This window comes from Poecilia mexicana, unplaced genomic scaffold (genome assembly GCF_051168715.1).
Source record: "Poecilia mexicana isolate PSO_F unplaced genomic scaffold, ASM5116871v1 scaffold_9, whole genome shotgun sequence".
NCBI lineage: Eukaryota > Metazoa > Chordata > Actinopteri > Cyprinodontiformes > Poeciliidae > Poecilia > Poecilia mexicana.
The window spans coordinates 274,231-301,679 of record NW_028263378.1 but is presented as its reverse complement, the minus strand read 5'-3'; the positions used below and the strand labels follow the sequence as shown (position 1 = coordinate 301,679).

Below are 27,449 nucleotides of genomic sequence, written 5' to 3'. Positions count from 1 at the left end.
TTTCAGCAAATGTATAAAAGCATTTTCATAGAAATGAAATCCTGCAGCTTTAATAGGATTAACTGTCGGTTCTGATCTGGTTTTAATAAGGAGCCGGGGGCCCTGGTTTGATCCACATCACTTTATTGAGGTCACATGACACACGGTTGGTGGGCGGAGTCAGAGTATCGATACGTTTATTATTAGAATGATCAGAGTGAGTCACTGAGCATGCTCAGACTAACAGCAACAACACGTCACGGCTAACCACATGCTAACAACACGCTAACCACACGCTACATGGAGCACCAGAACCACGACACAGAAAACAGACCATGATCCATCAGCTGCCAGGCTGCTCAGAACCAGGTCAGCAGGACCGGACCGGGTCAGCAGGCCCACGCTTCTGGGTTCAGGCTGCTCAGAACCGGGTCATCAGAACTCAGTCAGAACTTTGGAGCAATATATGGCGGCGGGGAGCGAAGGGGCGGAGCTTAGCAGCATTAGTTAGTTCTAATGGTTTCGGATTGGTTCCTTTGCATCTGCTCTGATTGGCTGATGCTAGCTGTTTTCATGCTCAGAACCAATTAGGGAGCAGCAGCTGGGTCCAGAACCTAAACCGGGTCGACCCAGAACCCGATCTCTGCATGCAACGACCCATGCAAACAGAACTGTGATCTAGAACCTGATGAAGCCCGGCTCCGTTCTGATGACTGGGTTCATTCAGTATTGCAACCAGTTTGAACCAGTTTACACCAACCGGAACCAGTCAGTGACAAGGAGGACCAGTCTGGATACGATTTACACCAGTTGGATCTGTTAGAACCAGTTTGGACCAGATAGAACCAGACTGGATGAGGGACCAATCGAGTCCACCACAGAACTAATTGGGTCAAACGTCACCGGATCAGCAGAACGTGATCAATAAGTGGCAGATCATCAATAATCGATAGACAATAAATAACCGTTAAAACAACAATAAAACAATAAAAAAAACTCAACAAATAACTGATAACTGATAAATATCCGATAAATAGACGGCAAATTAAACTTTACACTGTAAAGAAACGTCTCAGCTTCGTTCCGGAGGAACCAGGAAACTAAAATCCAGAACTGATCCCAGCTGAAGATCCGGAGCAGAGTGAGGCATCTTGTTCTGTAGGACGTCTCTGTAGTTGTCCATGTCCACAGTGAGACAGACAGGTGGACAACAGGTGGCTTGGATTCATCACAACGAGCTACTAATGGTCACCAACATGAGGGGAGCGGATCACACACGGTTCAGGGGTCAGAGGTCGTCGGGTCAGCCCTCCATGGACGACTGGGGGCTCTCTCCGTGGGCGGGGCTACCTTTACTGGGGCGACTGGGACAGAGGACAGAGAGAGGACAGGTCAGCAGTGGGTCAGGACCAGCCCAGCAGGAACCCATCTGGAGTGGATCAGAACCAGAATCCCATCAAAAGGACGGCAGTGCCGACAAGCCCAGTCCAGATGGATCAACAGAACCTGAAAGCTGATTGGACCGAACCCAATGGTGATGGCTGGAGAACCCAGGAACCACAGAGGACCGACAGTGGACCCTTCCAGAACCTCCAGCAGAACTTTCTCACCGGGTGAGAGAAATCAACGTTCTGCTGGTTCCGGTGGACCAACAGAACCAGGAGCAGAACCAGAACCGAGCGGGACGGCTCGGTGCTCGCTTGTGGTTCAGCGGTGGTGACTGGGTGGAATCAGGGGTCGGAGTCATGAGGCGGGGTATTTGGGTATTTGGGTATTTGGGCGGAGTCAGGCTGGTCTGGAGGGTCGGGATGGAGACGCAGCAGCTCTGTGACTGAGACAAAAACAAATGAACAGAGACGGACAGACAGCTACAGCACAGTCACATGACTAATGATGATGCAGAGGAAGTGGTCACAGAGTAAGAATCTGATTGGATGATTGGAGATGCAGACACATCAAACAGACAGCTGACGTACCATTGGTGGAATCCTCATTGGTCACTGATTGAGATTCTGAAAGAATAACCATAAATGGTCAATATGGGGGGGTCACTGACACACTGACAGCTCCCTGTTTGCCTTATATGGTACTGGTAGAACACGATCACACAAACAGAGGACACAGGGACAGGAAGAGACACACACCTGGACATGGACGGATGGATGGATGGATGGACGGACGGACAGATGGATATGATTAAAGGGGCGGGGCAAAAGAAAGACATCTCTTTCTTTTCTTCTTCTGTGGAGGTTGTTTGTGGATCGTGGTGTGTCGTTCTACAGCACCAACAAAGAAGAACAACTTCCTCTTTATGTGACCAATCACAGATCATTTACTGAGCAGATCTGCGTCCTCATTGGTTCAGCAGACATTTTGAAAACAGGACAGGCTGTTGATGAACGCACCATCAATCATTAAGGAGCGATCTGGGACAGAGTTCAGACTTATTTACATGCACACATGTTTGTGGGGACTTCCCATTGACTTCCATTCATTTCTACAGCCTAAACCTTACATACCTAACTCCAACCAACCAAAACGCAACTCACACCTTAGTCCTAAATCTGACCCCTGACCCAAAAACAGTATTTCTCCTTGTGGGACCAGGCTTTTGTCCCACAAGGAGCAGTGGGTCCCCACAATGTAGTATGTGTCAGGAAAATGGTCCCCACAAGGTATTACAAACACACACACACACCAGCTGTACCCCCCATGTTGTCTAATGTTGGTTTCAGACACCTGTCCCAATCTCTCCCTCCCTCGTTCCTCCTTGTGTCCTTCATGTTGAAGGTTAAAGGTCGCAGTGTGTCCCACATTCTCCACATCTGCCCTTCGCCCCGCCCATATTGGGTTGTATATCCATAGACATAATATAAGGATAGACCCTCATGGACCGCTCTCGCCTATTGTCACTGACGAGATTTAGGGCGGCCATCTTGGAGCGGTGGATCACTCCACTCAGCGTTATGTGTTTGGCAGCACAATGACGTATCAGCGCATTTAATCGATTATAACACACTTTTCTGTTACTGGAAACCAGGGGCAGATCTACTGGGGTGGCATAGGGTGACAGTTGCCACCCCAGCTGGCGAGTATGAATTCAATAAATAGTTATGGAAAATCGGACATTAAGCGCAAGGAACTCTTTTTTCCGATAACATTGAATGCAACACATCGTAACCTGTCACCCACTGCTAAGTAGCGGGAAGTGCGAGAGAAGGACAGAGCGCCAGCAGCATTGATATGGAGTTATAAACATTACTGGACATTACGTGACTTATCGTGCGCCACACATGCGCCATTTAATTGCTGCCCATTGAGGCAGGAATATCGGTGGTCAGGAAAATACCACAATCACCCATAGAATCTGAAAAAACGACGCAATATTTAGCGGTTAATTCAACCCTATGACAGTCATGGACAACAAGGTTCACGGGTTGCCACCACATAGATATTTTTCTAGATCCGCCCCTGTCCATCACTGCAGCAGACATCCCACCACATGAGGGCGACGCGCCTTGGTGGGCGACCCTCATTTTGATTTCTGAAAGGTGGCAAACCTACTTCTGGCGTATTTCTAAATCTCCTCCATAGTCGCATCTTTTCGGGCTTGCTACTGCCTCTAGTGGCGAGGGGGTGGTAACACAACTAATATAATTAATATAAAAAGATTGATATGATACACTGAGCAGAAAAAAGAAGAAATAAAAAGAATAAAACAAAATGTCACAAATGCAAGACAAATTTCAAATCTTACATTAAGATATTAACATGTTGGTATAAAGATTGGGCTTTTGTGATGTTGCAACGTTTAAGCTCTCTAAAATAAAATTATTTCACTTTAAAAATGGAGGTGACTTTTAGAAAGCAGCATTTGTGAATAAAACTTAACTGGATAATTAAATATATCATAATTTAACTCTTTATCCCCTGTTAGAAGACCAAGTTTTATTATATTAAAACTTAAAGATAGAATAGATTTGTTGTACAATATCCACTTTTGAAAATCTTTCTAAAAACATTTATGAAGTCACAATTGAAAAAATGTTTATTTTCTCAAAATCTCATCACAAAACGCAGGAATTATGTTTATTCTGAAATTCTTTTGCAGAAAGTCATTTTAGGGAAACTTTCTACAGTTACGCCCGAGTCTGATTGTTTGTTGGTTTTTGTCCTTTGACTGTAATGTGAATTTATCCCCTTATGGATGAATAAAGTTCATTCATTCATTCATTCTGGAAGCTGAAGTCACTGCTCTGAACCAGAGCACCTGAACACATCCATGCTGTGTTCAGGTGCTGCTGGATGATGGGAAATCACAGTTCATAGAGTTTATGTTTTAGAAGCAGAAACCTGAAAACCAAGTGGATCACATTTCCCAGAATGACAAACTGTTTCAGAACCACTTTGGCCCAGTTAACAAAACCGGGACATGAGAGGGAAGCACCAGAACACGGCTCCTGGTCCCGGCCTGGTCCGGTTCTGGGCCTGACCGGGACCCGGACCAGGAACACCATGGAGCTCCCTCGGAGCGGTTTGTGAGCATAAAGTCTCTTGGGGAAGAAATGACCAGGGCCTCATGTATTAAACACTGCACACTTTTCACACTGAAACTGAAACTCGGCATACGGACAAATTCAGAAAAGTGCAGCACACAAAAGAAATCAGATGTATGAAGCCGTTCGCCGACACCTGCTCACCTTCCCTTTATTCATCCCAATTTACTGGAAACAGCCTCCATAAATACATTTTAATGTAAATTAGTATAAATACCTGGAAGTCTGCCGCCACGTGAAGCAGTAACCATGGCAACGGCCTTGTTTGTAGCAGAATGAGTATTTATAATAACAATAATTATATGTGCTTTGAGGGCATATAATGTCACCTCACAAAAATAAAAATACATTTTAAAGACAAAACCCTCCAAAGTAAAGAGTAAAGCTGTTCAGGTCGGACCTGCTGCAGCAGAGCGTCGGGTCGGACCTGCTGCAGCAGAGCGTCCGGGTCGGACCTGCTGCAGCAGAGCGTCCGGGTCGGACCTGCTGCAGCAGAGCGTCCGGGTCGGACCTGCTGCAGCAGAGCGTCGGGTTGGACCTGCTGCAGCAGAGCCTCCAGCCGGATTACAGACCAGAGAGGCTCTGAATGTGGACGTTTGCTCTGCAGACAGGAATCAGCAGCAGAAGCTGCATTCACCAAGACAACCAAGAGTTTCTGTGTATTGTTCGGCCTTTTTTCTTGATTGTACTCCAAAAATATCAACAAAAATAAAGTTATTTAAAAAAATGAAATGAGCCACAGATGCTTTCAGACGATGAGTTACATCTCTGAGACAAACTGAGCAAATTATTATTTACATTGGAGTGAAGTTTTACCATCCGTTATTTTTATTTTCTTTATTTTGTGTGTCAGGTTATTGTCTGAGGATACATGTGGTTCAGATTCATCGTTTAAACAATAAAATATTCTAATCATAAAAACATCAGGTTTGATGCTTCTTGGTCTAAATAACTGAATCAGGTTTCAGTGATTCAGGTGAGTTTTGACTCTGTAGTTTGTTTTTGTTGCGTATTTTTACTCAAACTTTGACGCCATGTTCACTTTCATACATGCCGACTTGTGCGTAAAATATCTCGCTGCACATTTCTTGTGTGAACGTTTAGCCATGAGGCCCCTGGTTTCTCTGGCAACGCGACCCGCCTACTAATGTCACTGGACCAGAGAAACCAGTGGGTTTGATTGGACCAGTGGGGCTCCCCGTCCAGACGGTGGTCAGTCCCTCCCCGTGGTCATGTGGCCAGTTTGAACGGCACAGAGACGCTGCGCTACGTAACCAGGCTTCATCCAACTACTGCTAACCTGCAGCGGTAGCTTGGAGGGTTGCTAACATGTCAACAGTAACCGCTGCAACTTCTCAACCTGCAGAACCGGGTCAGACCAGGTCCGACCGCACTCACCTGGGGACTCCAGGCGGGGGCGCTCTATTGGGCCGTGAGGGGACAGACGGCGGCGGTCCTCCAGGATCGGGGGAAACCGCAGGGCGGGAAGGAGCGGCGCGGCCCCCGGGGCGGGGCGGCCCGGGAGGGGCCCGGCGCTGGGGGGTCGGGCTGGACATGGGAGACCTGTGAAGACACTCAGAGGCTCAGAGACCGCCACGCCGTCCCACAGGGACAGGAAGAGTCGCTGCCAGCCTACCTGCGTCCAGACGGCATCCCTGTCACCTGCAGCCACGAGTCGTCCACAGGGGGAGGCGCTGCCGTGGTAACGGTGGACGTGCTGATGTCCCCGATGATGTTCAGAGCTTCTTTCAGAGCAAAGTACATTCGGAGCATCTCGTCCCGGTGCTGGGCCTGGGACAGGGACAGGGACAGAGACAGAGACAGAGACAGGGACAGAGTGAGGGACAGAGTTAGGGACAGGGACAGAGTGAGGGACAGAGAGACAGGGACAGAGTGAGGGACAGGGACAGAGTGAGGGACAGAGAGTCAGGGACAGAGTGAGGGACAGAGAGTCAGGGACAGAGTGAGGGACAGGGACAGAGAGACAGGGACAGAGAGTCAGGGACAGAGTGAGGGACAGGGACAGAGTGAGAGACAGAGACAGAGTTAGGGACAGGGACAGAGTCAGAGACAGAGTTAGGGACAGGGACAGAGTGAGGGACAGAGTTAGGGACAGAGACAGGGACAGAGTGAGGGACAGAGAGTCAGGGACAGAGTGAGGGACAGGGACAGAGAGACAGGGACAGAGAGTCAGGGACAGAGTGAGGGACAGGGACAGAGTTAGGGACAGAGTGAGGGACAGAGAGTCAGGGACAGAGTGAGGGACAGACTGGTGCTAAATTTACACTGACCCATGATAGATGCTAAAACATAATGTAGCTTGCTAGCTATCGACATTGTTAGCAGATAGTTAGCATTAGCATCCACTGAGCTCGAGCTTTTGCCTGACTGAAAATAACAGCTCCATGTTGCAACAGACGATCTGTGCAGCGATCGAGGTCAGTGCTCCCAGTGCGAACTGCAGAAATACACCACTCAGTCAAAAACAACCAATCAGAGAGAGGGGGATGGTGTTAGCGCTGTCAGTCACCCTCGTATTCACGCTGCACAACTTTGGCCTGGTCTGCTACACTGCAGCTGGTTCACCACAACAGAGCCTGACACAAATGCTAATGCTAGTTAACTTAGCGACTGATAACGGTGGATTCCTGTAGCTGTAGTTTGTCTACCATTAGTACATTTAGTAGCCTGTACCTGAGGATGATTGACAGCACTAAGCCCCTCTTCTGGGCTCTAATTGGTTGTTCTTGTGCATTTCTTCAGATCGAACTGTTCTCTGATTGTCACCATGGAGACAAATTCTCCGATATGGAAAAAACTTTTAATAAGTTACTGCAGCTTTAAGGCCAACCACTATTTATTTAGGTATTCAAGAGTTTGACTCCTGACGCCCCTCCCCCACCTGCTCCTGCGACTCCTCCATCAGGCTGTTCTGGTCTCCGCAGGAGTACAGGTGAGCCAGCAGGTCAGAGTGGATGAACTCCTTGGTCTGGGAAGCAGAACGGACATCACATGACACTTTGTCCTGACTGCACCTGTCAGCACCTGTCCAGGTGTGTGAGGCGTACGTTGTTGACCATCAGGTGCATGATGGTCTTGGGGATCAGGTCCCTGACGGTCCGGTGGATGATGGACAGGTACGAGTCCACCAGATTGCGGACGATCTCCACCTGTCTCTCCAGCTGAGGGTCCATGCTGTGGATCTGTCCGTCAGAACTGGACTCCTCTGCCTCCACCTGCCACGACACACACACACACACACACACACACACACACACACACACACACACACACACCGCTCCAGAACCTCCAGAACCGGCCGGCCTGGCTCCCATAACCCTCCACTCACCTTGTCCTTATCCTGCAGGGCAGAGACAGGACAGACAGAGTGAGGACAGAGTCTAAAGGTGGACCTGCACTGAGGAGGAGCGCAGAGGTGGAGCCTACCACGCTGCGTTCAGGGTACACCCCGGCGCGTAGGAAAGACGCCTTCCAGCTGTCCACCTCCTCCTGGGACTCGCTAGCCAGCTCCAGCTGCCGGTAGTCCTTGTAGACGTTCCTGCGGGGACAGCGGAGGGGACCGGCTGAGCGTCCAGAACTGGGCCAGGGACAGAGAGGACAGGGTCAGAGGTCAACCTGTGCTCGGTGTTGAACAGGGCGAAGACGTGCTTGCTGGACATGAAGCTCTTCTCGATGTCCTTCAGCTTCAGGTTGTCCACCGGCAGCATGTACTTCTTCTCCTTCTCCTGCAGGGGGCAACAGTGATAACGGTTCTGCTTGAAAACCTGGTCAGAACCGGCTCATCAGAAGCTGTGTCCTCAGAACCACCAACGGTCCTGGTTCTGTACTGGTACCAGCTGTTCAACATCCATCTGACCAACCAGACCAAGACCAGTCTGGGTCAAAACCAGGATTGCTGCAGCCGGGTCAGTGTGACCGGACCAGAACCAGGTCTGTCTAGCAGCTGCCCGTAGAGGCTGCGGATCTGGTTCTGGTACCTCATCGTCCTTGTACCAGGACAGGGCCTCCGCCGTCAGGACAAACCAGTACTCCTTGGCTCCGCCCTTCATGATGCCGATGTTGTTGATGGTGAGCCAGCCCTTCCGGATCACCTGAACCACAGACATCAGGTACCATCAGAACCCAATCAGAACTGGACCAGAACCAACCAGTCCACTCACCATGATCTCATCCTGGTTCCCTGCAGCCTTTTTCTTGTTTATCTGGCTGCTCTTCTGCTGTGCGCTGAGACACACACACACACACACACACACACACAAACACACACTCTGTGTTAGGGGAGACACAGCTTCAGCTCAGGTGGGTCACCTGACCCAAACACCTGGGGATCTGGCTGGTGGACCCAACAGAACTGGATGTATTCCTCTGGTTCTGATCAGTTCAAGGATCTTACTTTGCGAAGCCGATAAAATCCTCGTGGTTGGTATTAACGTAGGCAAGCTCGATGTCGATCAGCAGAATCACCTGGGGGACGCAGCAGAGACAGCCGTTATCTGAAGGTCCCTACAGACACCCCAGGGTCCCTAGAGACACTTGAAGGTCCCTAGAGTCACCCCAGGGTCCCTAGAGACACCCGAAGGTCCCTAGAGACGCCTGAGGGTTCCCAGAGACAGGTGGAGCAAAGTAGAACTCACCTGGTCTTTGGTGCGACTCTCTCTGTCTCTGATGTGCTGAGTGACGATTCTTTCCATTTCCTCTCGGAGCATTGGATACTGCGCCAGCTGCAGACAGAAAGGAGGAAGTAGGAAGCAGGAAGTAGGGTACTAATCCTGTAGTACCCCATAGTACCTTGCTGGTGCCCTGTAGTACACCACAGTAACCCTGTAGTACCCTGTAGTACCCCGTAGTACCTTGCTGGTGCACTGCCTCACAGTGTTGACCAGCTCGCTGATCACCAGGTCAACACACTTCTGGCAGGGTTCTTTGATCTGGGCAATCTGCCGCTTGACGATGGTCTCGAAGGCCATGTCCGGCGTGAACAGACCCGTCCTGAGGACCAACGCATCTCATCAGCACCAAGCTCTCACCTCACACCTGTTGGCCCGGTGTCAGACATGACCTCACCTGATCCCGTGGATGTTCTTGATGGCGTAGCTGATCTCCTTACGTAGAGTTTTCTCATCGCCCTCCAGCTGCAGTGGAGACAAAGCAACACCTGGCTACCTGGTACATCTGTTACCTGGTTACCTGGTACACCTGGTACAACTAGTTACCTGGTACACCTGGTTACCTATGTGAGGAGTTACCTTGACCAGTTCAAAGGGGAAGCGCTCGTGGAAGACGCGGTTGATCTTGGCTCCTCCTGAAAGCTCGTAAGTTTCCACCTGATCTCCAGAACCTTCGATCCGTTTCTCAAAGTCCACTGCGAACTGCTGCACCATTCTGAGACACACAGAACACTAGGACAACTGGTTCTAACCGGTTCTGACTGATTATAACTGGTTCTGAGTATTGATGTATATGTGGTTTTGTTCAGGTTCTGATACTGACTGGAGCAGGGCCTTGGTCTTGCGGCTCGGGTCATCGGGCCTGAAGTTCTTGTACTCCTCCACCTCCTTCTCGATGGACAGCAGCTGGCTCTGCAGCTTGCTCCGTAACCCTGGTAACGTGTCTCGGATGTGGTTGGTCAGTTGCTGGGAGACAGAAAAGTGCTTGATAACCAGAGCTGGAAGTGGTGAGTTATGCAGGTCTGATGGTCAGAGGACCGGCAGGCGGTGGACCCGATGGGTCACATGATGGACCAACGATGAAATAGAATCTGCTGGAGCCTTGGACTGGACCCCAGATGAAGTGCAGCTGACCCGCAGTGACGTGGCCTGCTCACCTGGTTGAGGACCTTCTGCAGGTAGGCGGTGCCCATCCGGTCGGCCAGGTGACGGTAAGATGGATGGGACAGGAAGAACTTCCTCTCGGCCTGCAGAGCGGCGGTGATGTCCTTCTTCCCATCGATGTCCTTCTGACTGCGGTTCACCACCCCGATGTAACCTGCACCACAACACGTCCCTTAGTATCCCACAGTGGACACCTGGACTCTGAGTGGACAACTTTGTTGGTGATGACAGAAAGCTGTGAACCAATCAGCAGCCACGTGATGTCATACCTCTGCGCAGCGGCAGCAGCTTGTTCTCCAGGATGTCCCTGGCGTCCGTCCCTTCGTCCATCAGGTCCAGCTTGGTGATGACGCCAATGGTCCTCAGACCTGCAACACACGGACACACCTTCACTTCCTGTCTCTGCCCCCAGGCAGGAAGGGAGCAGAGCTGCGGCCGGACCTTGAGGGTCGACCTCCTTGGCGATCTTCAGGGCGTCGGAGTTGGCGAGGTCGGAGTTGGCGGGGGACACGGCCAGCAGGAGACAGTTGTCCTTGGTGACGAACTGCATGAGCATGTCTCTGATCTGATGCTCAATGTCGGCCGGCTGGTCGCCGACAGGGACCTTAGTCATGCCGGGGAGATCCACCAGCGTCAGGTTCAGCACTGCACACAGGACAGGTGGACACAGGACAGGTGGACACAGGACAGGTGGACACAGGACAGGCGGACACAGGACAGGTGAGTTACCATTGGGGGAGTATACCCTCAGGTTGATGGGCACCGGACTGATTCCCTTGTTGTGTCCCGTCACTCGGTCCGTCTCCGCCTCGATCTCCTGACGAACTTCATCGAAGTCGATGAACTTCTTCCCCTTACAGTGGAGGAACTCTGCATATTCTGATCAATAATCATTGGATCAATAATCATTGGATCAATAATCATCTGATCAATAATGTTTCCACTGCAGGCCATCTCACCTGTTGGACAGTTGATGAGCTGGAGCACCAGCGGGCGCCGCGTCACAATTCCTGATCCGCGAGGGAGGAAGTCCCTGAGCACAGGGGGAGGAGCTTATTGAGGTCATGTGACTTTAAGGAATGATGGTCAAATCCAGCAGCCGGTCCTTGGCTCTGCTGATGACTGCTTCCTGTTTCAGAACCTGTTTACCTGTGTGCAATAGACCCTTTTCACATGACGTCACACAACTTCCGTTTTGGCTCGAAGCTGTGTATCCTTAGTTCCGGTGTACATAGTAAGTAACGATAAAGTTGTCTATTTCATACCACCTTTGGGGGTGTTCCCCACTTTGACCTCGGGGCTTCCAGTCCATATTCTGCACAGATGTTCCTGTACACTATGCCCGCCACTTGGTTACATATATATATATATATATATATATATATATATATATATATATCTGACAGCATATGTTGATCAGACAGAACACCGCAGCATGGAGTTTACACAGTCTCTAAAACATTTGCCTAAAATAAGATTTGAAGATAGATCACGATTTGCAAACCAATTTTCTCTAACAAAATCTAAATTAGACAAAGGCTAGAAATTCTTCACCGAACAAAACCTGTTTGACTATGAAGGTAGGCATTTTTGTTTTGCGTAACCGTTAGCTTAGCATTAGTGAATTTTGTTAGCTAGCTACCCAGATAGCACAGAGTCATTGAAACAACATTGAATCAATGTCAGCCAGAAACATTGAATCAACGTTGAACACTGATATTGAAACATCGAAAGTGGTCGGTGACTTGTATGTTGAATCAACGTTAGGGTTTCAACCATTACTGACATATCAATGTTGATTCAACCATCATCTGTATGTCAACTTACATGCATATTTGTGTGGATATTACATTGAATCAGTTAGGAATCCACGTTGATTCAACCATCATCTGAACGTGGATCTGCATACAGATTTGGGTTGTTTTTATATTGAATGAAAGCTAAGGATTTATGTACATTTTAGTCTGATAGGTCTACATCATAACATGCCACTAAAAGTTTCTTCACTGGTGTTAAACACTATTATTGGCAGATGATGGGTAAACTGTGTACAAAAGGTTAAAAATGACAACATGGGTTTGATTTAACATTTTATTTAAGAAAAGAGGGACAGATCTTTAAACATATTTGATTCCTTTTTGACTGTCAAAACAACAGTATGTTGTCCACAGAAGAACAGAGTCCATGAGGTTAAGCTTTGTACTGTATGAAGTAGGGAAACAGTACAAGTTGTGGTAACCCCAGTTTGACTCTGGTTGGCGTCACTTTGATTCCTTGTGATGTTTTCCTCTCATTCTGGCGCATAATGAAGCCACTTCTTGACAGTTTTGCTGCAGTCCTCAAGAGTCAGCATTCAGTCAAACTGCAGAGCAACAGCTGAAAAAAATTAAAGTGAGGAAGGTGCCGGTTAGAAATATGATAAACATTTGAAAAGTTCTGAAACACAATGAAAGATTAAACAGTGTACTGGTTACAGGTCTGAGAACAAATACAAACCATATAGTTCCCCATGTACACTCACTGTTAAATTAATATCTTAATCTTTCATTAATATTTATCTTAATGTTTACATATACAACTGCATTTACCCATCAAGCTGCAGTATAGTGTAGGATTTATGATATTGATATTAAATCAATATTTAAAATAAAGGGCTGTTTATCAGAAAACCTAACAATAAAACTCAGGGAGGATCAGGTTTATTTAACACACCAGAGACAAATAAATCGAACAAAAGGTGATTTATAGTGTAGTGGGAAAAATTATAATTTATACAGAATAAACTTCCATCAAATAGCTGGTTCAATCTTCCATCAACTACAAATATTTCCAAATAAGTTGATTAAATTCCTTAAAAAGTGTCTATATGCTAATAAAGATCCCACACAAGTAACAATAGTCCAGTTCAATTTAACCAGTTACCAATCCAAGGATCAACAGACTGAATCAGTCATTAGCAGGTTTAGTTCAGTGTTTCACCTGCCTTACATGTTAAGTGTTTCCCTTCTGCCTCACCTGGATTGAATCTGTGGATGATTAACAACCTTCTGCACTTCTTGATGGCTGCAGACGGTCATGTAATCATCCAACTCAGCTGTTCTGGTACAGAGGCTCATTTAAGCACGTCCCTAAGCATATCATAATAAAAAGTTAAAAACAAGTGATTACTATCACAACAATTTAAAGCCCACCTGCAGCAGCCAGCCTTACACTTCCTTGTCCACCACATGCTCTCCCAGACCAAACAATAGGCCCCGCCCTATTTTAAAAACTCAAATCCCACAAAATCTCGCAGGATTTCATACTTAGGCCTGGAGTGGTGGGTAGGATGAAAATAATACAAAAGGAGACATGACCTCAATTATTAAAAATATCCGTTTTGCCCCAAGATAACCAGGATTACTATGGGCACAAAACAATGCCCTTATTTTTCAATAAACACATTTAAGATCAAAGTAATATTGAAAAACTTACCATAAAAGTGCTCAGCGGAGAATTCAATTCAGAAGCCGGTAGCAAACAAGCCAGCAGCAAAGTGGCTGTTTGGTTGGGACAAACCACAAGTGTAAAATTGGGGAGGTGGACTGTACAACTCCTAGTACAGACTTGTAGATGTTTTTGTGTCAACACATTATGCACAGTCAGTAATAATATTTACAGACAAGTAAGAAAATGTACAGAAAGGAATCACAACCCACTGTTCTCAACATGTAGTGCTTAATTTGAAACATGATTAACCCCCACCTAGTAATAAAATGTTCTGACCCAGAGCTCAAGGAGGGGGAGGGAAGAAGGGATGAGAGGGGGTAAAGAGGAGAAGGTTGGGAGGAGCGGCTGGGTGGAGGAGGTTTGGGAGGGAGTAGGGGGAGATGAGGAGGTGATGAGGGCTGCAACAAACTGCCCAGATTGCATACAATGGTAAATCAACATTGAATTATAGTCAGAATGGTTGATTTTTGGTTGAGGTCAACAACTGACGGTTGATCAACCATCAAACAACCATCCACCTCCAACCAAGTAACCAATGTTGAAACTGTGTCATTGAATCAATGTTGTTTTGTGGTTGAAATCTAATGAATGAAATGCTAATGTCTGATCAACGACTGATCAATGTTGAATCAATGTTGAATCAATGTCAGCTCTTTTGCCACACCCCTTCCCCTCCTCTCCTCCTCATCAGAGCTCTGGGTCAGAGCATTTTATTAGTGAGTGGGGGGTATTACATTCTAAATTAACCTCTGTAAAGGATAGTGGGTGAAGATTCATTTCTGTACATTTTCTTTCTTTTTCATAACAAAGTCCTACTGACCATTTGTGTGTGATATATTGACACAAAAACATCTACAACTTACTACAAGGAGTAAGGAGTGGAGCAGTCCACCCCCACCATTTACATGAGTGGGATGTCCCAAACACACAGCCACTTCGCTGTTGGCTTGTTGGCAAAAGATGTTAATTCAATGTTGAATTGCCATCATGTGCAATCTGGGCAGGCGCAGAGCTATGGGGGGGGCTTAAATATCTGATTATAGACTGAGAAAGTCTACCGCCTGTTGAGAAAGGTCTATTTAATGTTAAAGTTACTTTCCCTCAATGGAATATATACTAGTCAGTCCCAGTGACCGTTTCACTCACGGTTTAGCCGATGTGTGTCCTGGGTAAAGATCAACCAAAAAACGCAGACCAACCTCCCCGCCCCTCGCTCAACAGTTTCTGGTAGCGCAGGCGATAAACGTCAGGGGCCTGGTGATTCGTTAGGGGTCCGGTAATTAGCCCCGCCCCCCGGCCCAACGCTGACTTGTTCCGCTAGTGAATCTGGGTACAGAACGGAATCACAACTCAGTGTTGTCAACACATAGTGCTTAAGTTAAAACGTGATTAACCCTCACCTAAAAGGGGTTGTGCTGTGGTGGCGCAGGGGTTAAGCACAAACCACAATCAAGGCCTCAGTCCTCAATGCAGCTGTCACAGGTTCAATTCCTGACCTTGGCAACCTTTGCTGCATTACCCCCCTTCTCTCATTACCCCCCTTCTCTCATTACCCACTTTCCTGCCAATTAACTATCAAATAAAGGCCACTAGCCAAAACAATCCTTTAAAAAATAAAATGTGAAAAATGAAAAACCCTCACTTAAAATTAAAGTTGTTTCACCCGATTGAGGGGTAGATGGGCCCAGGTGGGGGGAAAGAGGTGTGTGTGTGTGTTTTTGGCGGGTGGAGGGAAGGGGGTTGGGCGTTTGAATGGCAGGCGGTGGTGAGCGGTGCAAAAAACACCTGAACACTTTGATTACTAGTTTTTCCCCAAACCTTATCCTCAAGGCAAACTGACCTGCATGCTTTCAGTTCAGCAAAACCTTGTTAATCAAATGTTAATTAAAATCATGTGTGCTGAATTAGGGAAATGGCTAAAACTTGCAGGGCAGTGTGCCTGGTGCCAGTGCTGAAAAACACTGGATTCAATGTGGCATTTCAATCAATGAATGTTAATTGGCTAGAATTGAATGGTTGTTTGATGGTTGATCCAGCTTCTGTCGTTGACCTGAACCATACATGCAGCCTTTATGATCATAATTCAACATTGAATTAACATCGTGTGCTATCTGGGTAGTTCTTCCCCAAACCTTGACGTCAATCAAACTGACCTGCGTTTTTTCAGTTCAGCAAAACCCCGTTAATCAGACGTCAATTAATATCATGTGTGTTGAATTAGGGAAATGCCTAAAACTTGTAGGGCCTGGAGGACCAGTGCTGAAACACACTGGATTTGACGTTGGCATTTCATTTATTTGATGTCAACCACAAAACAACATTGATTCAATGACACAGTTTCAACATTAGTTAATTGGCTAGAATTGAATGGTTGTTTGATGGTTGATCCACCATCAGTTGTCGACCTCAACCAAACATGCAACCTTTGTGATGATAATTCAACATTGAATTAACATATTTTCCAACAAGCCAACAGCGAAGCAGCTGTGTGTTTGGGACATCCCACTCATGTAAACGGTGGGGGTGGACCGCTCCACTCCTTTTAGAAGTTGTAGATGTTTTTGTGTCAATATATCACACACACACACAGTCAGTGAGAATTGTTATGAACAAGTAAAAAAAATGTACAGAAAGGAATCAGCACCCACTATCCTCTGCAGTGCTTAATTTAAATGTGATAACCCCCGCTCAGTAATAAAATGCTCTGACCCAGAGCGCTGATGAGGAGGAGAGGAGGGGAAGGGGTGCGGCAATACAGCTGACATTGATTCAATATTGATCAGATGTTGATCAGACATCAGCATTTCAGTCATTAGATTTCAACCACAAAACAACATTGATTCAATGTCACAGTTTCAACATTGGTTACTTGGCTAGAGGTGGATGGTTGTTTGATGGTTGATCCACCGTCATTTGTCGTCTTCAACCAAAAATCAACGATTCTGACTATTTTTCAACGTTGATTTAACATCATGTGCTATCTGGGTAACTACGTGACATAACTGTTCCTTAACCAGAACTTTTTACTGTTTTTGAACTATAACGTTTTAGGCTCTAATCTTGATCAGATTCTTAAATTATAGACTGGAGTTGCCACTCATCCCATAAAATAGGGGTTTGTTTGTTATAAGCAGAGATGTCCGGTGCCGCCGCTGCTTTGTAATGCCTTCCTCTAATCGGACCACTTTTTCGGTAACGAATAATCTAACGAGCTCGTATTTCAAATCCAGTAATCAGATTAAAGTTATTTATCCAAATCACTGCGCATTAATATTTTCTTTTGTATTTATTTTTATTCCTTCTGTGCGTCTTTGGGAGAGACTCTGTGACAGCAGCGACAGAAACATGAACAGTGCATGGAGATGCGCATTTTGTTGCTGGAAAAACACAAATGTCGTCAAGCCCAATTATTTGTGGCTTTTGTCTTGATTTTTCTAAACTAATAAAAAATAATGATTCACCGGTCGCGTTTTTTGGGGGACTTGTGTTTGAACGTGAAGTTGCTCATTTGAGCTTGGAAATGAGCAGAGATACATAATCAGCCCCAGAATATTTAAAATACTATTCTAAACAACGTTGTTGGAAGCTGTCCTTTATTTTCCATTAATACAGAAAATGAACCTCTAAACGTTACATCACTGACAGGCGGCGGTGTATATGTTTTCTAACTGTGGCTAAAGCTGCTGCTAGCTGGTTTACTCATGATCGGAGGCTGGTTGGAGAATGGTGAATTGACAATGACTAATAACGGTTATCTAACACGTAAACACTGTTTTATAAAATACAGAAAGTGAACCTCTAAACGTTACAGCGCTGACAGAGTATATTTTTTCCTAAATGTGGCTAAAGCTGCTGCTAGCTGGTTTACTCTCCGATCGGAGGCTGTTTATTTTATACACAGTTAGAGAATGGTGATTTTACAATGATTAATAACAGCTATCTAACACTTAAATGCTGTTATTATTAAACTTACCTTTTATTATATCCTTAATGTAACAAGTTTAGAAAATGTGCTTTTATTTATTTTTATAATGTTTGAAATTTCACCAAATCCTGATTAATACTGAAGAATCCTATTTTTTTGTTATATTTTAAGGATTGTATTATTTAATTTATTTTGGTAAACACTACTACCTGTACTGTTGCTTTAAGAGAGTGTTCTATGACATCATTACTGTACTACCCTCAGTTGGCGCTAGGCTGCCTGAGGAGAGGTAGGAAAGTTTCTTTGCTCTTGGTTAAGTTCATGGTTTTTTTGATATTTGTAAAATAATTGAAAGCACATGCAGCTGTGAATGTTTATGTTTTAATACATACATTTCTTTTGACAAGTTAAGAAAATTTTGTTGTAAATATTAGAGCTGATATTGTTATTAGTTAGTCACAGGGTTTCTCCATGTGCTTATCTGCTGGGGGAATTCCGACTCCTGTGTGTGGAAGAGCTGCATGTTAAAGAGCTTTTTGTATTTGTATTTGTGCAGGGCTCTGCCAGCAACCTGCATTAAAGATCAACCAGCAGCTCCAGTGGTCTGAGTCCCTTCTTGGTCTGAACACAACGCAGAACACATCAAGGTTAACCGTCTGTATAAGACTAGATTATTGGTAAAAGAACACTAGTAATATATACCGGTTACATTAAGATTATGAGAATGCGGGAATTTTTCAGCTTGGTTCCCAAGGCAAAATCACACCGGAAGTAAAGATACCCAGTTTTGAGTTATGGCGGCCATTGTCTGACGTCACTGTGAAAAGGATCTATGCGCCACTTCCACGCTAAGAAGCTAACAGGAAGTCACCTGCACTATAAACAAGCGCTGATGATCGAAACGAGGCGCCGCTAACGCAACCTAAATATTTGGAGGGTTCTCTCACTTCCTCTGCAGATAAAACTACAGACTCCATCTGCGCTCTGATTGGCTGCACGCCCTGGTAAAAAAAAAAGTATACTTTAGTATACTTCAAACATACTTAAATTTCTGAAAGTACACTTTAAGTATACTAAGTATTAAGTGTACTACCTATAAATATATCTGAAGTATACAAACAATACACTTAATTTCAAAATTAGTACTTTAAACACACTTAAACATAATTGTGTACCAAAATACACTTTTAATATATTAAATAAAAGTATACTTTAAGTGAACTAAATATGAATGAATATGTATGTATGCGGTATTGCACACTTTCATTTATTTAAAAAACGCCACAAAAAGAAGAAATAACTTGAACGCAGGGAACATAGACATAATATAAGGATAGACCCTCATGGACCGCTCTGCCTATTGTCGCTGACGAGATTTAGGGCGGCCATCTTGGAGCGGTCCACCACTCCACTCAGCGTTATGTGTTTAGCAGCACAATGACGTATCAGCGGATTTAATCGATCATAACACACTTTCTGTTACTGGAAACCATATTCAAACATCTATCAAAGCTACATTTATAAACAATTGTATTTTTTAAGTATGTTTTTAATACATAGTTCATTATATTTAAATATGCTTAGTGGCTATAACAATAGAATAGGAATGGAATATTCTGATATCGATGTATGAAGAGCATATTACAAAGCACACAGCCGTTCATAATGTATTTAATACATTATTTAGTAATATCAATATATATTTTATATAACTATACAAACACTAATAAATAAAGATTAATACTGAATTATATATATATATATATATAATTCAGTATTAATCTTTATGTATTAATACTGAATAAATATATATATATATATATATATATATATATATATAAAAATTCCCTTCTCACCCTCCGCGGGTGGTCTCTTTCATCCTCTGAGCTCGGGTCCTCTACCAGAGGCCTGGGAGCTTCAGGTTCTCCTCCAGTATCTTGGCTGTGCCTAGAACTGCACATTTCTGGACTGAGATGTCTGATGTTGTTCCTGGGATCTGTTTGAGCCACTGCTCCAGTTTGGGGGTGACTGCCCCGAGGGCCCCGATGACCACAGGCACCACTGTGGTCTTCACCTTCCAGGCCTTCTCCAGTTCCTCTCTGAGGCCCTGGTATTTCTCCAGTTTCTCCTTTTTCCTGATGTTGTGGTCACTTGGTATTGCTACATCCACCACAACGGCTTTCCTCTGTTCTTTATCCACCACCACAATGTCCGGTTGGTTCTCCATTACCATCTTGTCTGTCTGGATCTGGAAGTCCCACAGGATCTTAGCTCGGTCATTCTCCACCACCTTTGGGGGTGTTCCCCACTTTGACCTCGGGGCTTCCAGTCCATATTCGGCACAGATGTTCCTGTACACTATGCCCGCCACTTGGTTATGTCGTTCCATGTACGCTTTCCCTGCCAGCATCTTGCACCCTGCTGTTATGTGCTGGACTGTCTCAGAGGCCTCCTTGCACAACCTACACCTTGGGTCTTGTCTGGTGTGGTAGATCTGAGCCTCTATTGCTCTGGTGTTTAGGGCCTGTTCCTGGGCGGCCAGGATGAGGGCCTCTGTGCTGTCCTTGAGTCCAGCTTTCTCCAGCCATTGGTAGGATTTCCTGATATCAGCCACTTCAGTTATTTGTCGGTGGTACATCCCATGTAGGGGCTTGTCTTCCCATGATGGTTCCTCCAGCACCTCGTCCTCTGTTCCCCATTGTCTGAGACATTCGTTGAGCACATCGTCCGTTGAGGCTTTGTCCTTGATGTATTTATGGATCTTAGATGTTTCATCCTGGACAGTGGCTCTCACACTCACTAGTCCTCTGCCTCCTTCCTTACGGCTCGTGTACAGTCTCAGGGTGCTGGATTTGGGGTGGAACCCTCCATGCATGGTTAGTAGCTTCCGAGTCTTAACATCCGTGGCCTTCATCTCTTCCATTGGCCAGCTAATTATTCCGGCAGGGTATCTGATTACTGGTAAGGCATAGCTTATAAGCATAAGCATATATATATATATATATATATATATATATATATATATATATATATATATATATATATATATATATATATATGTATATATACACACACACATATATGTATATGTGTGTGTGTGTGTTTATGTTTTTCAGCCGACGAGTCCAAAATCCGATGTGAGATTCATCCTGCAGTGAATCCGTCTCTCTTTATAGATTTCTCCCTCTTCTTCCTCACATCGTGTCTTTAGGAAACTTTCAAAACAAAAGCAGAAGATTTAGGATGCATCTTACTAGTGAAAGAATATAAATAATAGTCTTTACTACCTGTGTAAACTTTGCCGGTGAATGTTATAACACATAATATAAGTTTTATAATATGTGTTATATTGTTTCATTTCTAATATAGGCCCTTGTGTCAGATAATCTAAGTCAATGTTAGAGAATAATAAATGTTTTTAGATGTACAGAATCTCAGTTAGCCTTCATAGCGGGGCTGAACCCGTATTACACCAAGCACTGTAGCTAATATTAGCTGGTATCTCGCCGGTGGACATAAATACAGTAAAGTAATATTCTAATCACAATATTTCCTGCGCCGCAGCGGCCAATGCGGGGTCTACTCTTATATTATGTCTATGGCAGGGAAGATAACAGACGCTGTTGAAATTCGCCATTTTTACTCGCATAATATCGCCTTAAAAGCATTGAGGGCCTTGACAATAGTTACTAATTTTGTTAAATTCAAGCTGGTGACGTCCTAATCCGAGTTAGACGGAAACTCAACGGGACAGCAACCGATGGAAATGAAATGTGTGTCACAAAAGGAGCCCGGAGGGACGAAGGATGCTAAGTGTTGCTAGCTGGTGGTAAGTTTGCTTATTAATTATCATCGTTTAATTATAAACAGTGCAGTAAAGATGTATAACTTACGTTGGTTTCATAAATAATTGATCAATTTTATTGTGACTTGTATGATTATTACTATAGGAATCATTCAGCTTCATGTTATAACTGCATAAAGGCTGTTTGTTGCAACTAAATATAGTTTTCTTCATAAACTGGTTTTAATTGAGCTCAGTTTGCCAAAGAGACTTTGATATTGTGAGGCTGCTGTTATAACTCGTTCATCATTGTTTTTATCTTTAACATATTTTTGCAGTAAGCAAATTAATATGAAAGAGGAATTAGAAACCTAAAGACTTTCTGTCTCAGCAGCAGCTCTGCTCCACCAGATCACCAACCAGCTCTGAGGATGAACCTCCACATCGTCTTCATGATGGAAGTTTGTTTTTTCAATGAGCAGCTAGCTACATTTTCAACAGCAAAAACTGCTGTTACCAACACCAAGGGCTTAATAAACATGATTTGATTTAAAGATAACTGGGCAGAATTTTTCTCTTCTTGTTAATCTAACGTTTCTCTGTCATACATTTTATTCATTGTTGGCTTTCAGGGCCCTGTGATGGACTGGTGACCTGTCCATGGTGAACCCTGCCTCTCATCTGATGGCTGCTGGAGATGGGCACCACCAGCCCCCCTCACCACCCTGCAGGGATCAGCCTGTTCAGATCATGGATGGAAAGATTTTAAGGTAGTTTGTCTCCTTTAGTCCACACTTGAAACAGCTTCATAGTTGATGCCAACATCAGCTGATTCTATGACTTTGCTGACTGTTTTTTTCTACTTCTAACATAAACGGGCAAAGAAGAAACCCAGAAATGTTTTTCCTCCCCAGGCCTCTGGTCCCAATCATCATCAGTTCTGATGTCACATACATGGCGAGTCCACAACGTTTTGAAATTGTACGTATTTTTTTATTTGCCATTTTTCTGTTCTCTTTAAATACAAATGCTTTCTCTGTTTAATTGCTCTGTTGTTCTTTTTTGCAGGTTTCTGTAGGTGCAGTGAACAGGAAAGTTCTGTCGTTGATCCTCACTGTCATGTTTTATTGTCACACTTAAATTTTCATCTTCAGTTTGTTCACTTTTGATGTGTAAACTCATAATTTATATAAAGTTCATAAGTTGTGAGTAAAATTGGACAATTTTAAAATGTCTGTAATAAAAAATATTTGAATTACCTTGAACATCTTGTGTAATTAATCGTTCCATGTAATTTTAGCCTAAAACAATGTAAGTACTGCAGTGTAGTGATGCATGTCATGTACAAAATAGGAAAGTAGGAATAAAGACAAATTAAGAGTAATAAAAATTGTAGTTTATTATCAATAGCAGGAAATGAAAAAATTAAGTGTAATTTAAATACATTATTATATTAATACTATATTTAAAATATATTTGAAGTATATTTAATATATATATATTTAATATAATTTTGAGACATAATTATATAATTAATAATAACACTCAAAATATAATAATTATATCAAAATGTAATAATAAAACTCTGAAATATGAAATTTAAAAAGTATACTTTAAATACACTAAGTATACTTGAGGTTGTTCCAAAAAAGTATGTGTAGTATACTAAAATATAGTATTAATTGTAATTTTAAACAATTTAAATACTACTAAAGTATACTAAGTACAACATAAGTTGTTCCAAAATAGTACAGTTGAAGTACATCGATAAAAGTATGTTAAAATTTAGTACACTAAAGTATACTCTTTTTTACCAGGGCGCAGAAACACCCCCCCCCCCCCCACACACACACACACACACACACACGTCGTGCTGTCAGGCGACTCTGACTGAAGCCCCTCCAGAGCCATGTGACCGGCAGCAGCCAATAAGAGTAGAGATGGAGACAGCACTGAAATAATCAGCCAATCAGGCTCGAGCTTCCAGCAAGAATTAAACTATAGACCTGGGCACATCTGGACCCGACCGGAACCACCTCTGGTCCAGCCTCATCTTTGACTCTATTAAGCCTGTAGTTCTGCAGAACCAGAACCAGACCTGCTACTGGTTCTGGTGTCACAGATACAAATGGACCGGTCGGTACCAACCAGATCCTGCCGTCCTCTGCCAGAACCACAGAACGTTCTGGTTCTGCTCTGTCCTAGAAATTGAGAACCCAGTAAAACCGGCCGGAACCAGAACGTCTCATGGAACCAGGAGGATCCAAAATATCCAGAGGAACCCAAAGGAATCATGGGGACCCAAAAGAACCAAGGGACCCAAAAGATCCAGGGGGACTGCCGGGCTCCAAAAAAATTCTTTTAAGTTCTTCGGGGGCCCCCTGGTTCTTTTGGGGGCCCCATGTGGCTCCAGGCGGCCCGCTTCCCGCTTCCAACTGGAATCGGTTCTGCAGAACCCTGGCAACCAGAGTCCCATGACTCTGTTCGGCTGTGTGCGGTTTGGTTCGGCTGGCCCGGTTCTTACTTGCCCACGAAGTTCTCCAGCACCGAGCTCTTGCCGGCGCTCTGGCCGCCCACCACGGCGATCTGCGGCAGGTCCAGGTTCGCGTTCTGGCCGATGGAGGCGAAGGCGTCCTGCATGCGGTTCACCAGCGGGATCAGCTCCTCCATGCCCCGGTTCCCCATGGCGGCGGCTCGGTTCGACCCGGTTCCGGAGGTTCGGTGGAGGGATGCTGAGGATGCTGCTGTGACCTTCAACTGCTCCTCCTCTTCCTCCTCGACTCTCCGCCGCTGCAGGGAGGAACCGCGCACACATCCGGGACACCTCTTCACAATAAAAGCCCCGACACGCTTTGCTTTACACTTTCTATTTAAAAAAGGCCCACATCCGGTGACGTCACAGATTGATTTGCGTTGGAACAGAACTTAATAATGTAATAAACTCTGAGGGAAATAACTAAATTCACATTTATTGACTTTATTTCATTTTTTCTGGTGATTTTAAAATATCTGAACTTTGGCAGCTTCTGATTACAACACAAATCAATAAATTGATCTTAATGTCTTAATGTTAAGAATGGCTTCTGTTCATTCATATATTTATGACTGTCTTGTATTAATCAAATTTCTTCTAATACAGTTTTGGGGGAAAAAAAACTTTTGTACTGAATGGAAACAAGCAACAAAGTATGGAGAAATATTATTCCAAATGATCAATAATGATTGATAATATCCAGTTAGAGCATTGATGATGAGGAGGAGGCATAGTTTTAATTTGGACACAAACTTTAGTTTCTGCAAAAATCAGGAACTAAATTTAACTTATGTCCAAACATCTGCACCATTTTACAGAATAATTATCTTCAGGTAAAATAAAATCCATTTCAGCTGGACGTCACGCCGGCGACCATCAGACCCCATCTCAGTACTGGGGGCCACAAACAGGGACATGTTTTAAGAGTAATTTCAGTTGGTAAAGTTACAGTTAAATGTAACGTAAAATTATTGTGTTCAAGCTGCAGGACCAAAAATGACTGGTGATGCATATCAAACGTGTTTCTGTCAGTAAACAACCTGCTGAGACCCAAAGAGTCAAACTAAGATTCAAATGTTTACAGGTTCTTCTCAAAAAATCAGCATATCATGAAAAGGTTCTCTGAACGAGGAAGTAACCTCAACATCTGAATCAACAAAGTAACTCTGAACACCTGCAAAAGATTCCTGAGGCCTTTAAAAACTCCCAGCCTGGTTCATTACTGAAAACCGCCATCATGGGTCAGACTGCTGACCTGACTGCTGTCCAGAAGGCCATCACTGACATCCTCAAGCAAGAGGGTGAGACACAGAAAGACCCTGACCCTGAGGAGGACTGTGGAGAAGGGCCGGTTCCAGACCTTGGGGGAAGCAGTGGACTGAGTCTGGAGTAGAAACATCCAGAGCCACTGTGCACAGGCGTGTGCAGGAAATGGGCTACAGGTGCCGCATTCCCCAGGTCAAAGGTCAAGCCACTTTGAACCAGAAACAGCAGCAGAAGCGCCTGACCTGGGCTACAGAGAAGCAGCACTGGACTGTTGCTCAGTGGTCCAAAGGAAATCCAGGTGCCAGAGTCTGGAGGAAGACTGGGGAGAAGGAAATGCCAAAATGCCAGAAGTCCAGGGTCCAGTACCCACAGTCAGTGATGGTCTGGTGTTGGTCCACTGTGTTTCATCAAGGGCAGGTCAATGCAGCAGCTATCAGGAGATGTTGGAGCACTTCATGCTTCCATCTGCTGAAAAGCTTTATGGAGATGAAGATTTCATTTTTCAGCACCACCTTCAGCTCACAGTGCCAAAACCACTGGTATTACTGACCATGGTGTTACTGTTGGCCTGCCAACTCTCCTGACCTGAACCCCAGAGAGGATCTGTGGGATATTGTGAAGAGAAAGTTGAGACCCAAAACTCTGGATGAGCTTAAAGCCGCTATCGGAGCATCCTGGCCTCCATAACACCTCAGCAGAGCCACAGGCTGATGGCCTCCATGCTGCACTGAAGGCTGCAAAAGGATTCCTGACCAAGTACTGAGGGCATAACTGAACATAATTATTTGAAGGTTAACTTTTTTGGTATTAAAACACTTTTCTTCTATTGGTTGGCTGAAATATGCAAATTTTTTGAGACAGGAATTTTGGGTTTTCATGAGCTGTAGGCCAAAATGATCAGTATTAAAACAATAAATGACCTGAAATATTTCAGTTGGTGTGCAATGAATCTAAAACATATGACAGTTTAATTTTTATCATTACATTATGGAAAATAATGAACTTTATCACAATATGCAATTTTTTTTAAAAGGACCTGTAGATCTGAGTTTGGTTCAGAGTCACTGACCTGATCTCTGCTACTTTACAGAGACTTAGTAAAACACATTTTAATAAGTAACTCCACTTAATAAAATTCCTCATAAATATTGAATTATTGCAGTGGTTCTCAATACAAATCTTGTTATTGAAATGATAATTTAAGTTGCTTTAAACATTTTTTTTCCCATGTCCTGGCTGAGAACCCATAAATATGTAGGAATTGAATATTTGGGAAGTATAACTTAAAGGTCAGCACCAGAGTTTACTAGAAAAATATTCAGATTTTATTTTGTGCTTTTAAAAGCTCTACGTTGAAGATGATAGGAAATAAAGTCATACTTTATTTTGTTTTACTGCCAGCTGCAGTCGCCCCTCTGCTCTCAGCTCCCATAATGAGCTGTTAGCTAATGCTAATGCTAACGCTCAGCCGCTCCCGTTTCAAACCTTCTTATTACAGTAAGAGTTACAGAGTTAAATACAACTGAAATATTGGCCACCTTCGACAGAAAAAGGAGTCAAGTCTATGAAAGCAATGTAGCAGTTTTGCTAGTTTTGGAAATATTAGTTTAATTATGCTAATATGCAACACCTTGATATAAAAGTAATTGATCTAGTTTTAATGACGTTTAACTTTAGCACATGTTGAAACATTAGACTGATCCTGATTGTTTAGAGTCGGCCTTAATTTAGGCTAGATTTAGACTCATTTAATTAATACATAACTTGATCAGTAGAACATTTTTCTTAGATATAATGATCACGATTTGATTAAAATTAGTCTAATCAGTAGTTTTTATAGTAGATCACATGTCTGTAAGTCATAAATTCATCTGAAAATGTTTGAGTTCATTATAACCAAAGAAGTTGGAAACTGATCAGAACATCATGTGTAATAGATGTGTTGGTAGTGAAACTGCTCATGTCTGTTTCATCAGTTTGAAGATATTATATGAAATGTGTGTTAATTTTTATAATCAAATCCGCTGACTGATGCCCTGGGTCAGAGGTCAGAGGTCAGCAGAGC

At 44.1% G+C, this 27,449-nt stretch overlaps 1 protein-coding gene and 1 long non-coding RNA gene across 3 annotated transcripts; one reads left to right on the top strand and one right to left on the bottom strand.

Moving 5' to 3' along the window:
• Window positions 1–106: 106 nt before the first annotated feature.
• Window positions 107–27,244, bottom strand: dnm1b (dynamin 1b). The gene is made up of 22 exons (XM_088008528.1): window positions 24,110–27,244; window positions 11,347–11,420; window positions 11,117–11,266; window positions 10,829–11,032; window positions 10,657–10,755; window positions 10,381–10,541; window positions 10,047–10,189; window positions 9,803–9,938; window positions 9,621–9,688; window positions 9,407–9,545; window positions 9,191–9,277; window positions 8,950–9,020; window positions 8,717–8,780; window positions 8,534–8,647; window positions 8,172–8,281; window positions 7,983–8,094; window positions 7,885–7,896; window positions 7,604–7,771; window positions 7,438–7,524; window positions 6,172–6,326; window positions 5,934–6,098; window positions 107–1,343 (listed from the first exon to the last, which is right to left on the bottom strand). Exons 1-22 carry the CDS (start codon window positions 24,268–24,270, stop codon window positions 1,283–1,285), a joined length of 2,541 nt encoding a protein of 846 aa, XP_087864654.1. The 5' UTR covers window positions 24,271–27,244; the 3' UTR covers window positions 107–1,282.
• On the top strand, window positions 21,651–22,850 carry LOC148157547 (uncharacterized). 2 transcript variants are annotated; one of them, XR_015764210.1, is made up of 2 exons: window positions 21,651–22,355; window positions 22,654–22,850. It is a non-coding gene; the product is annotated as an uncharacterized LOC148157547 (long non-coding RNA). The 2 variants fall into 2 exon arrangements; XR_015764209.1 differs by having other exon boundaries at window positions 21,651–22,566.
• Window positions 27,245–27,449: the final 205 nt, after the last annotated feature.

Bases quoted from the DNA above. Each gene is read 5' to 3' on its own strand.
- dnm1b (XM_088008528.1), bottom strand. From the start codon at position 24,270: ATGGGGAACCGGGGCATGGAGGAGCTGATCCCGCTGGTGAACCGCATG. The intron at 9,689-9,802 runs GTAACTCCTCAC...TCTCCACTGCAG, and splicing joins TCCCCTTTGAACTGGTCAAG to CTGGAGGGCGATGAGAAAAC. The intron at 7,525-7,603 runs GTACGCCTCACA...TCTGCTTCCCAG, and splicing joins TGCACCTGATGGTCAACAAC to ACCAAGGAGTTCATCCACTC.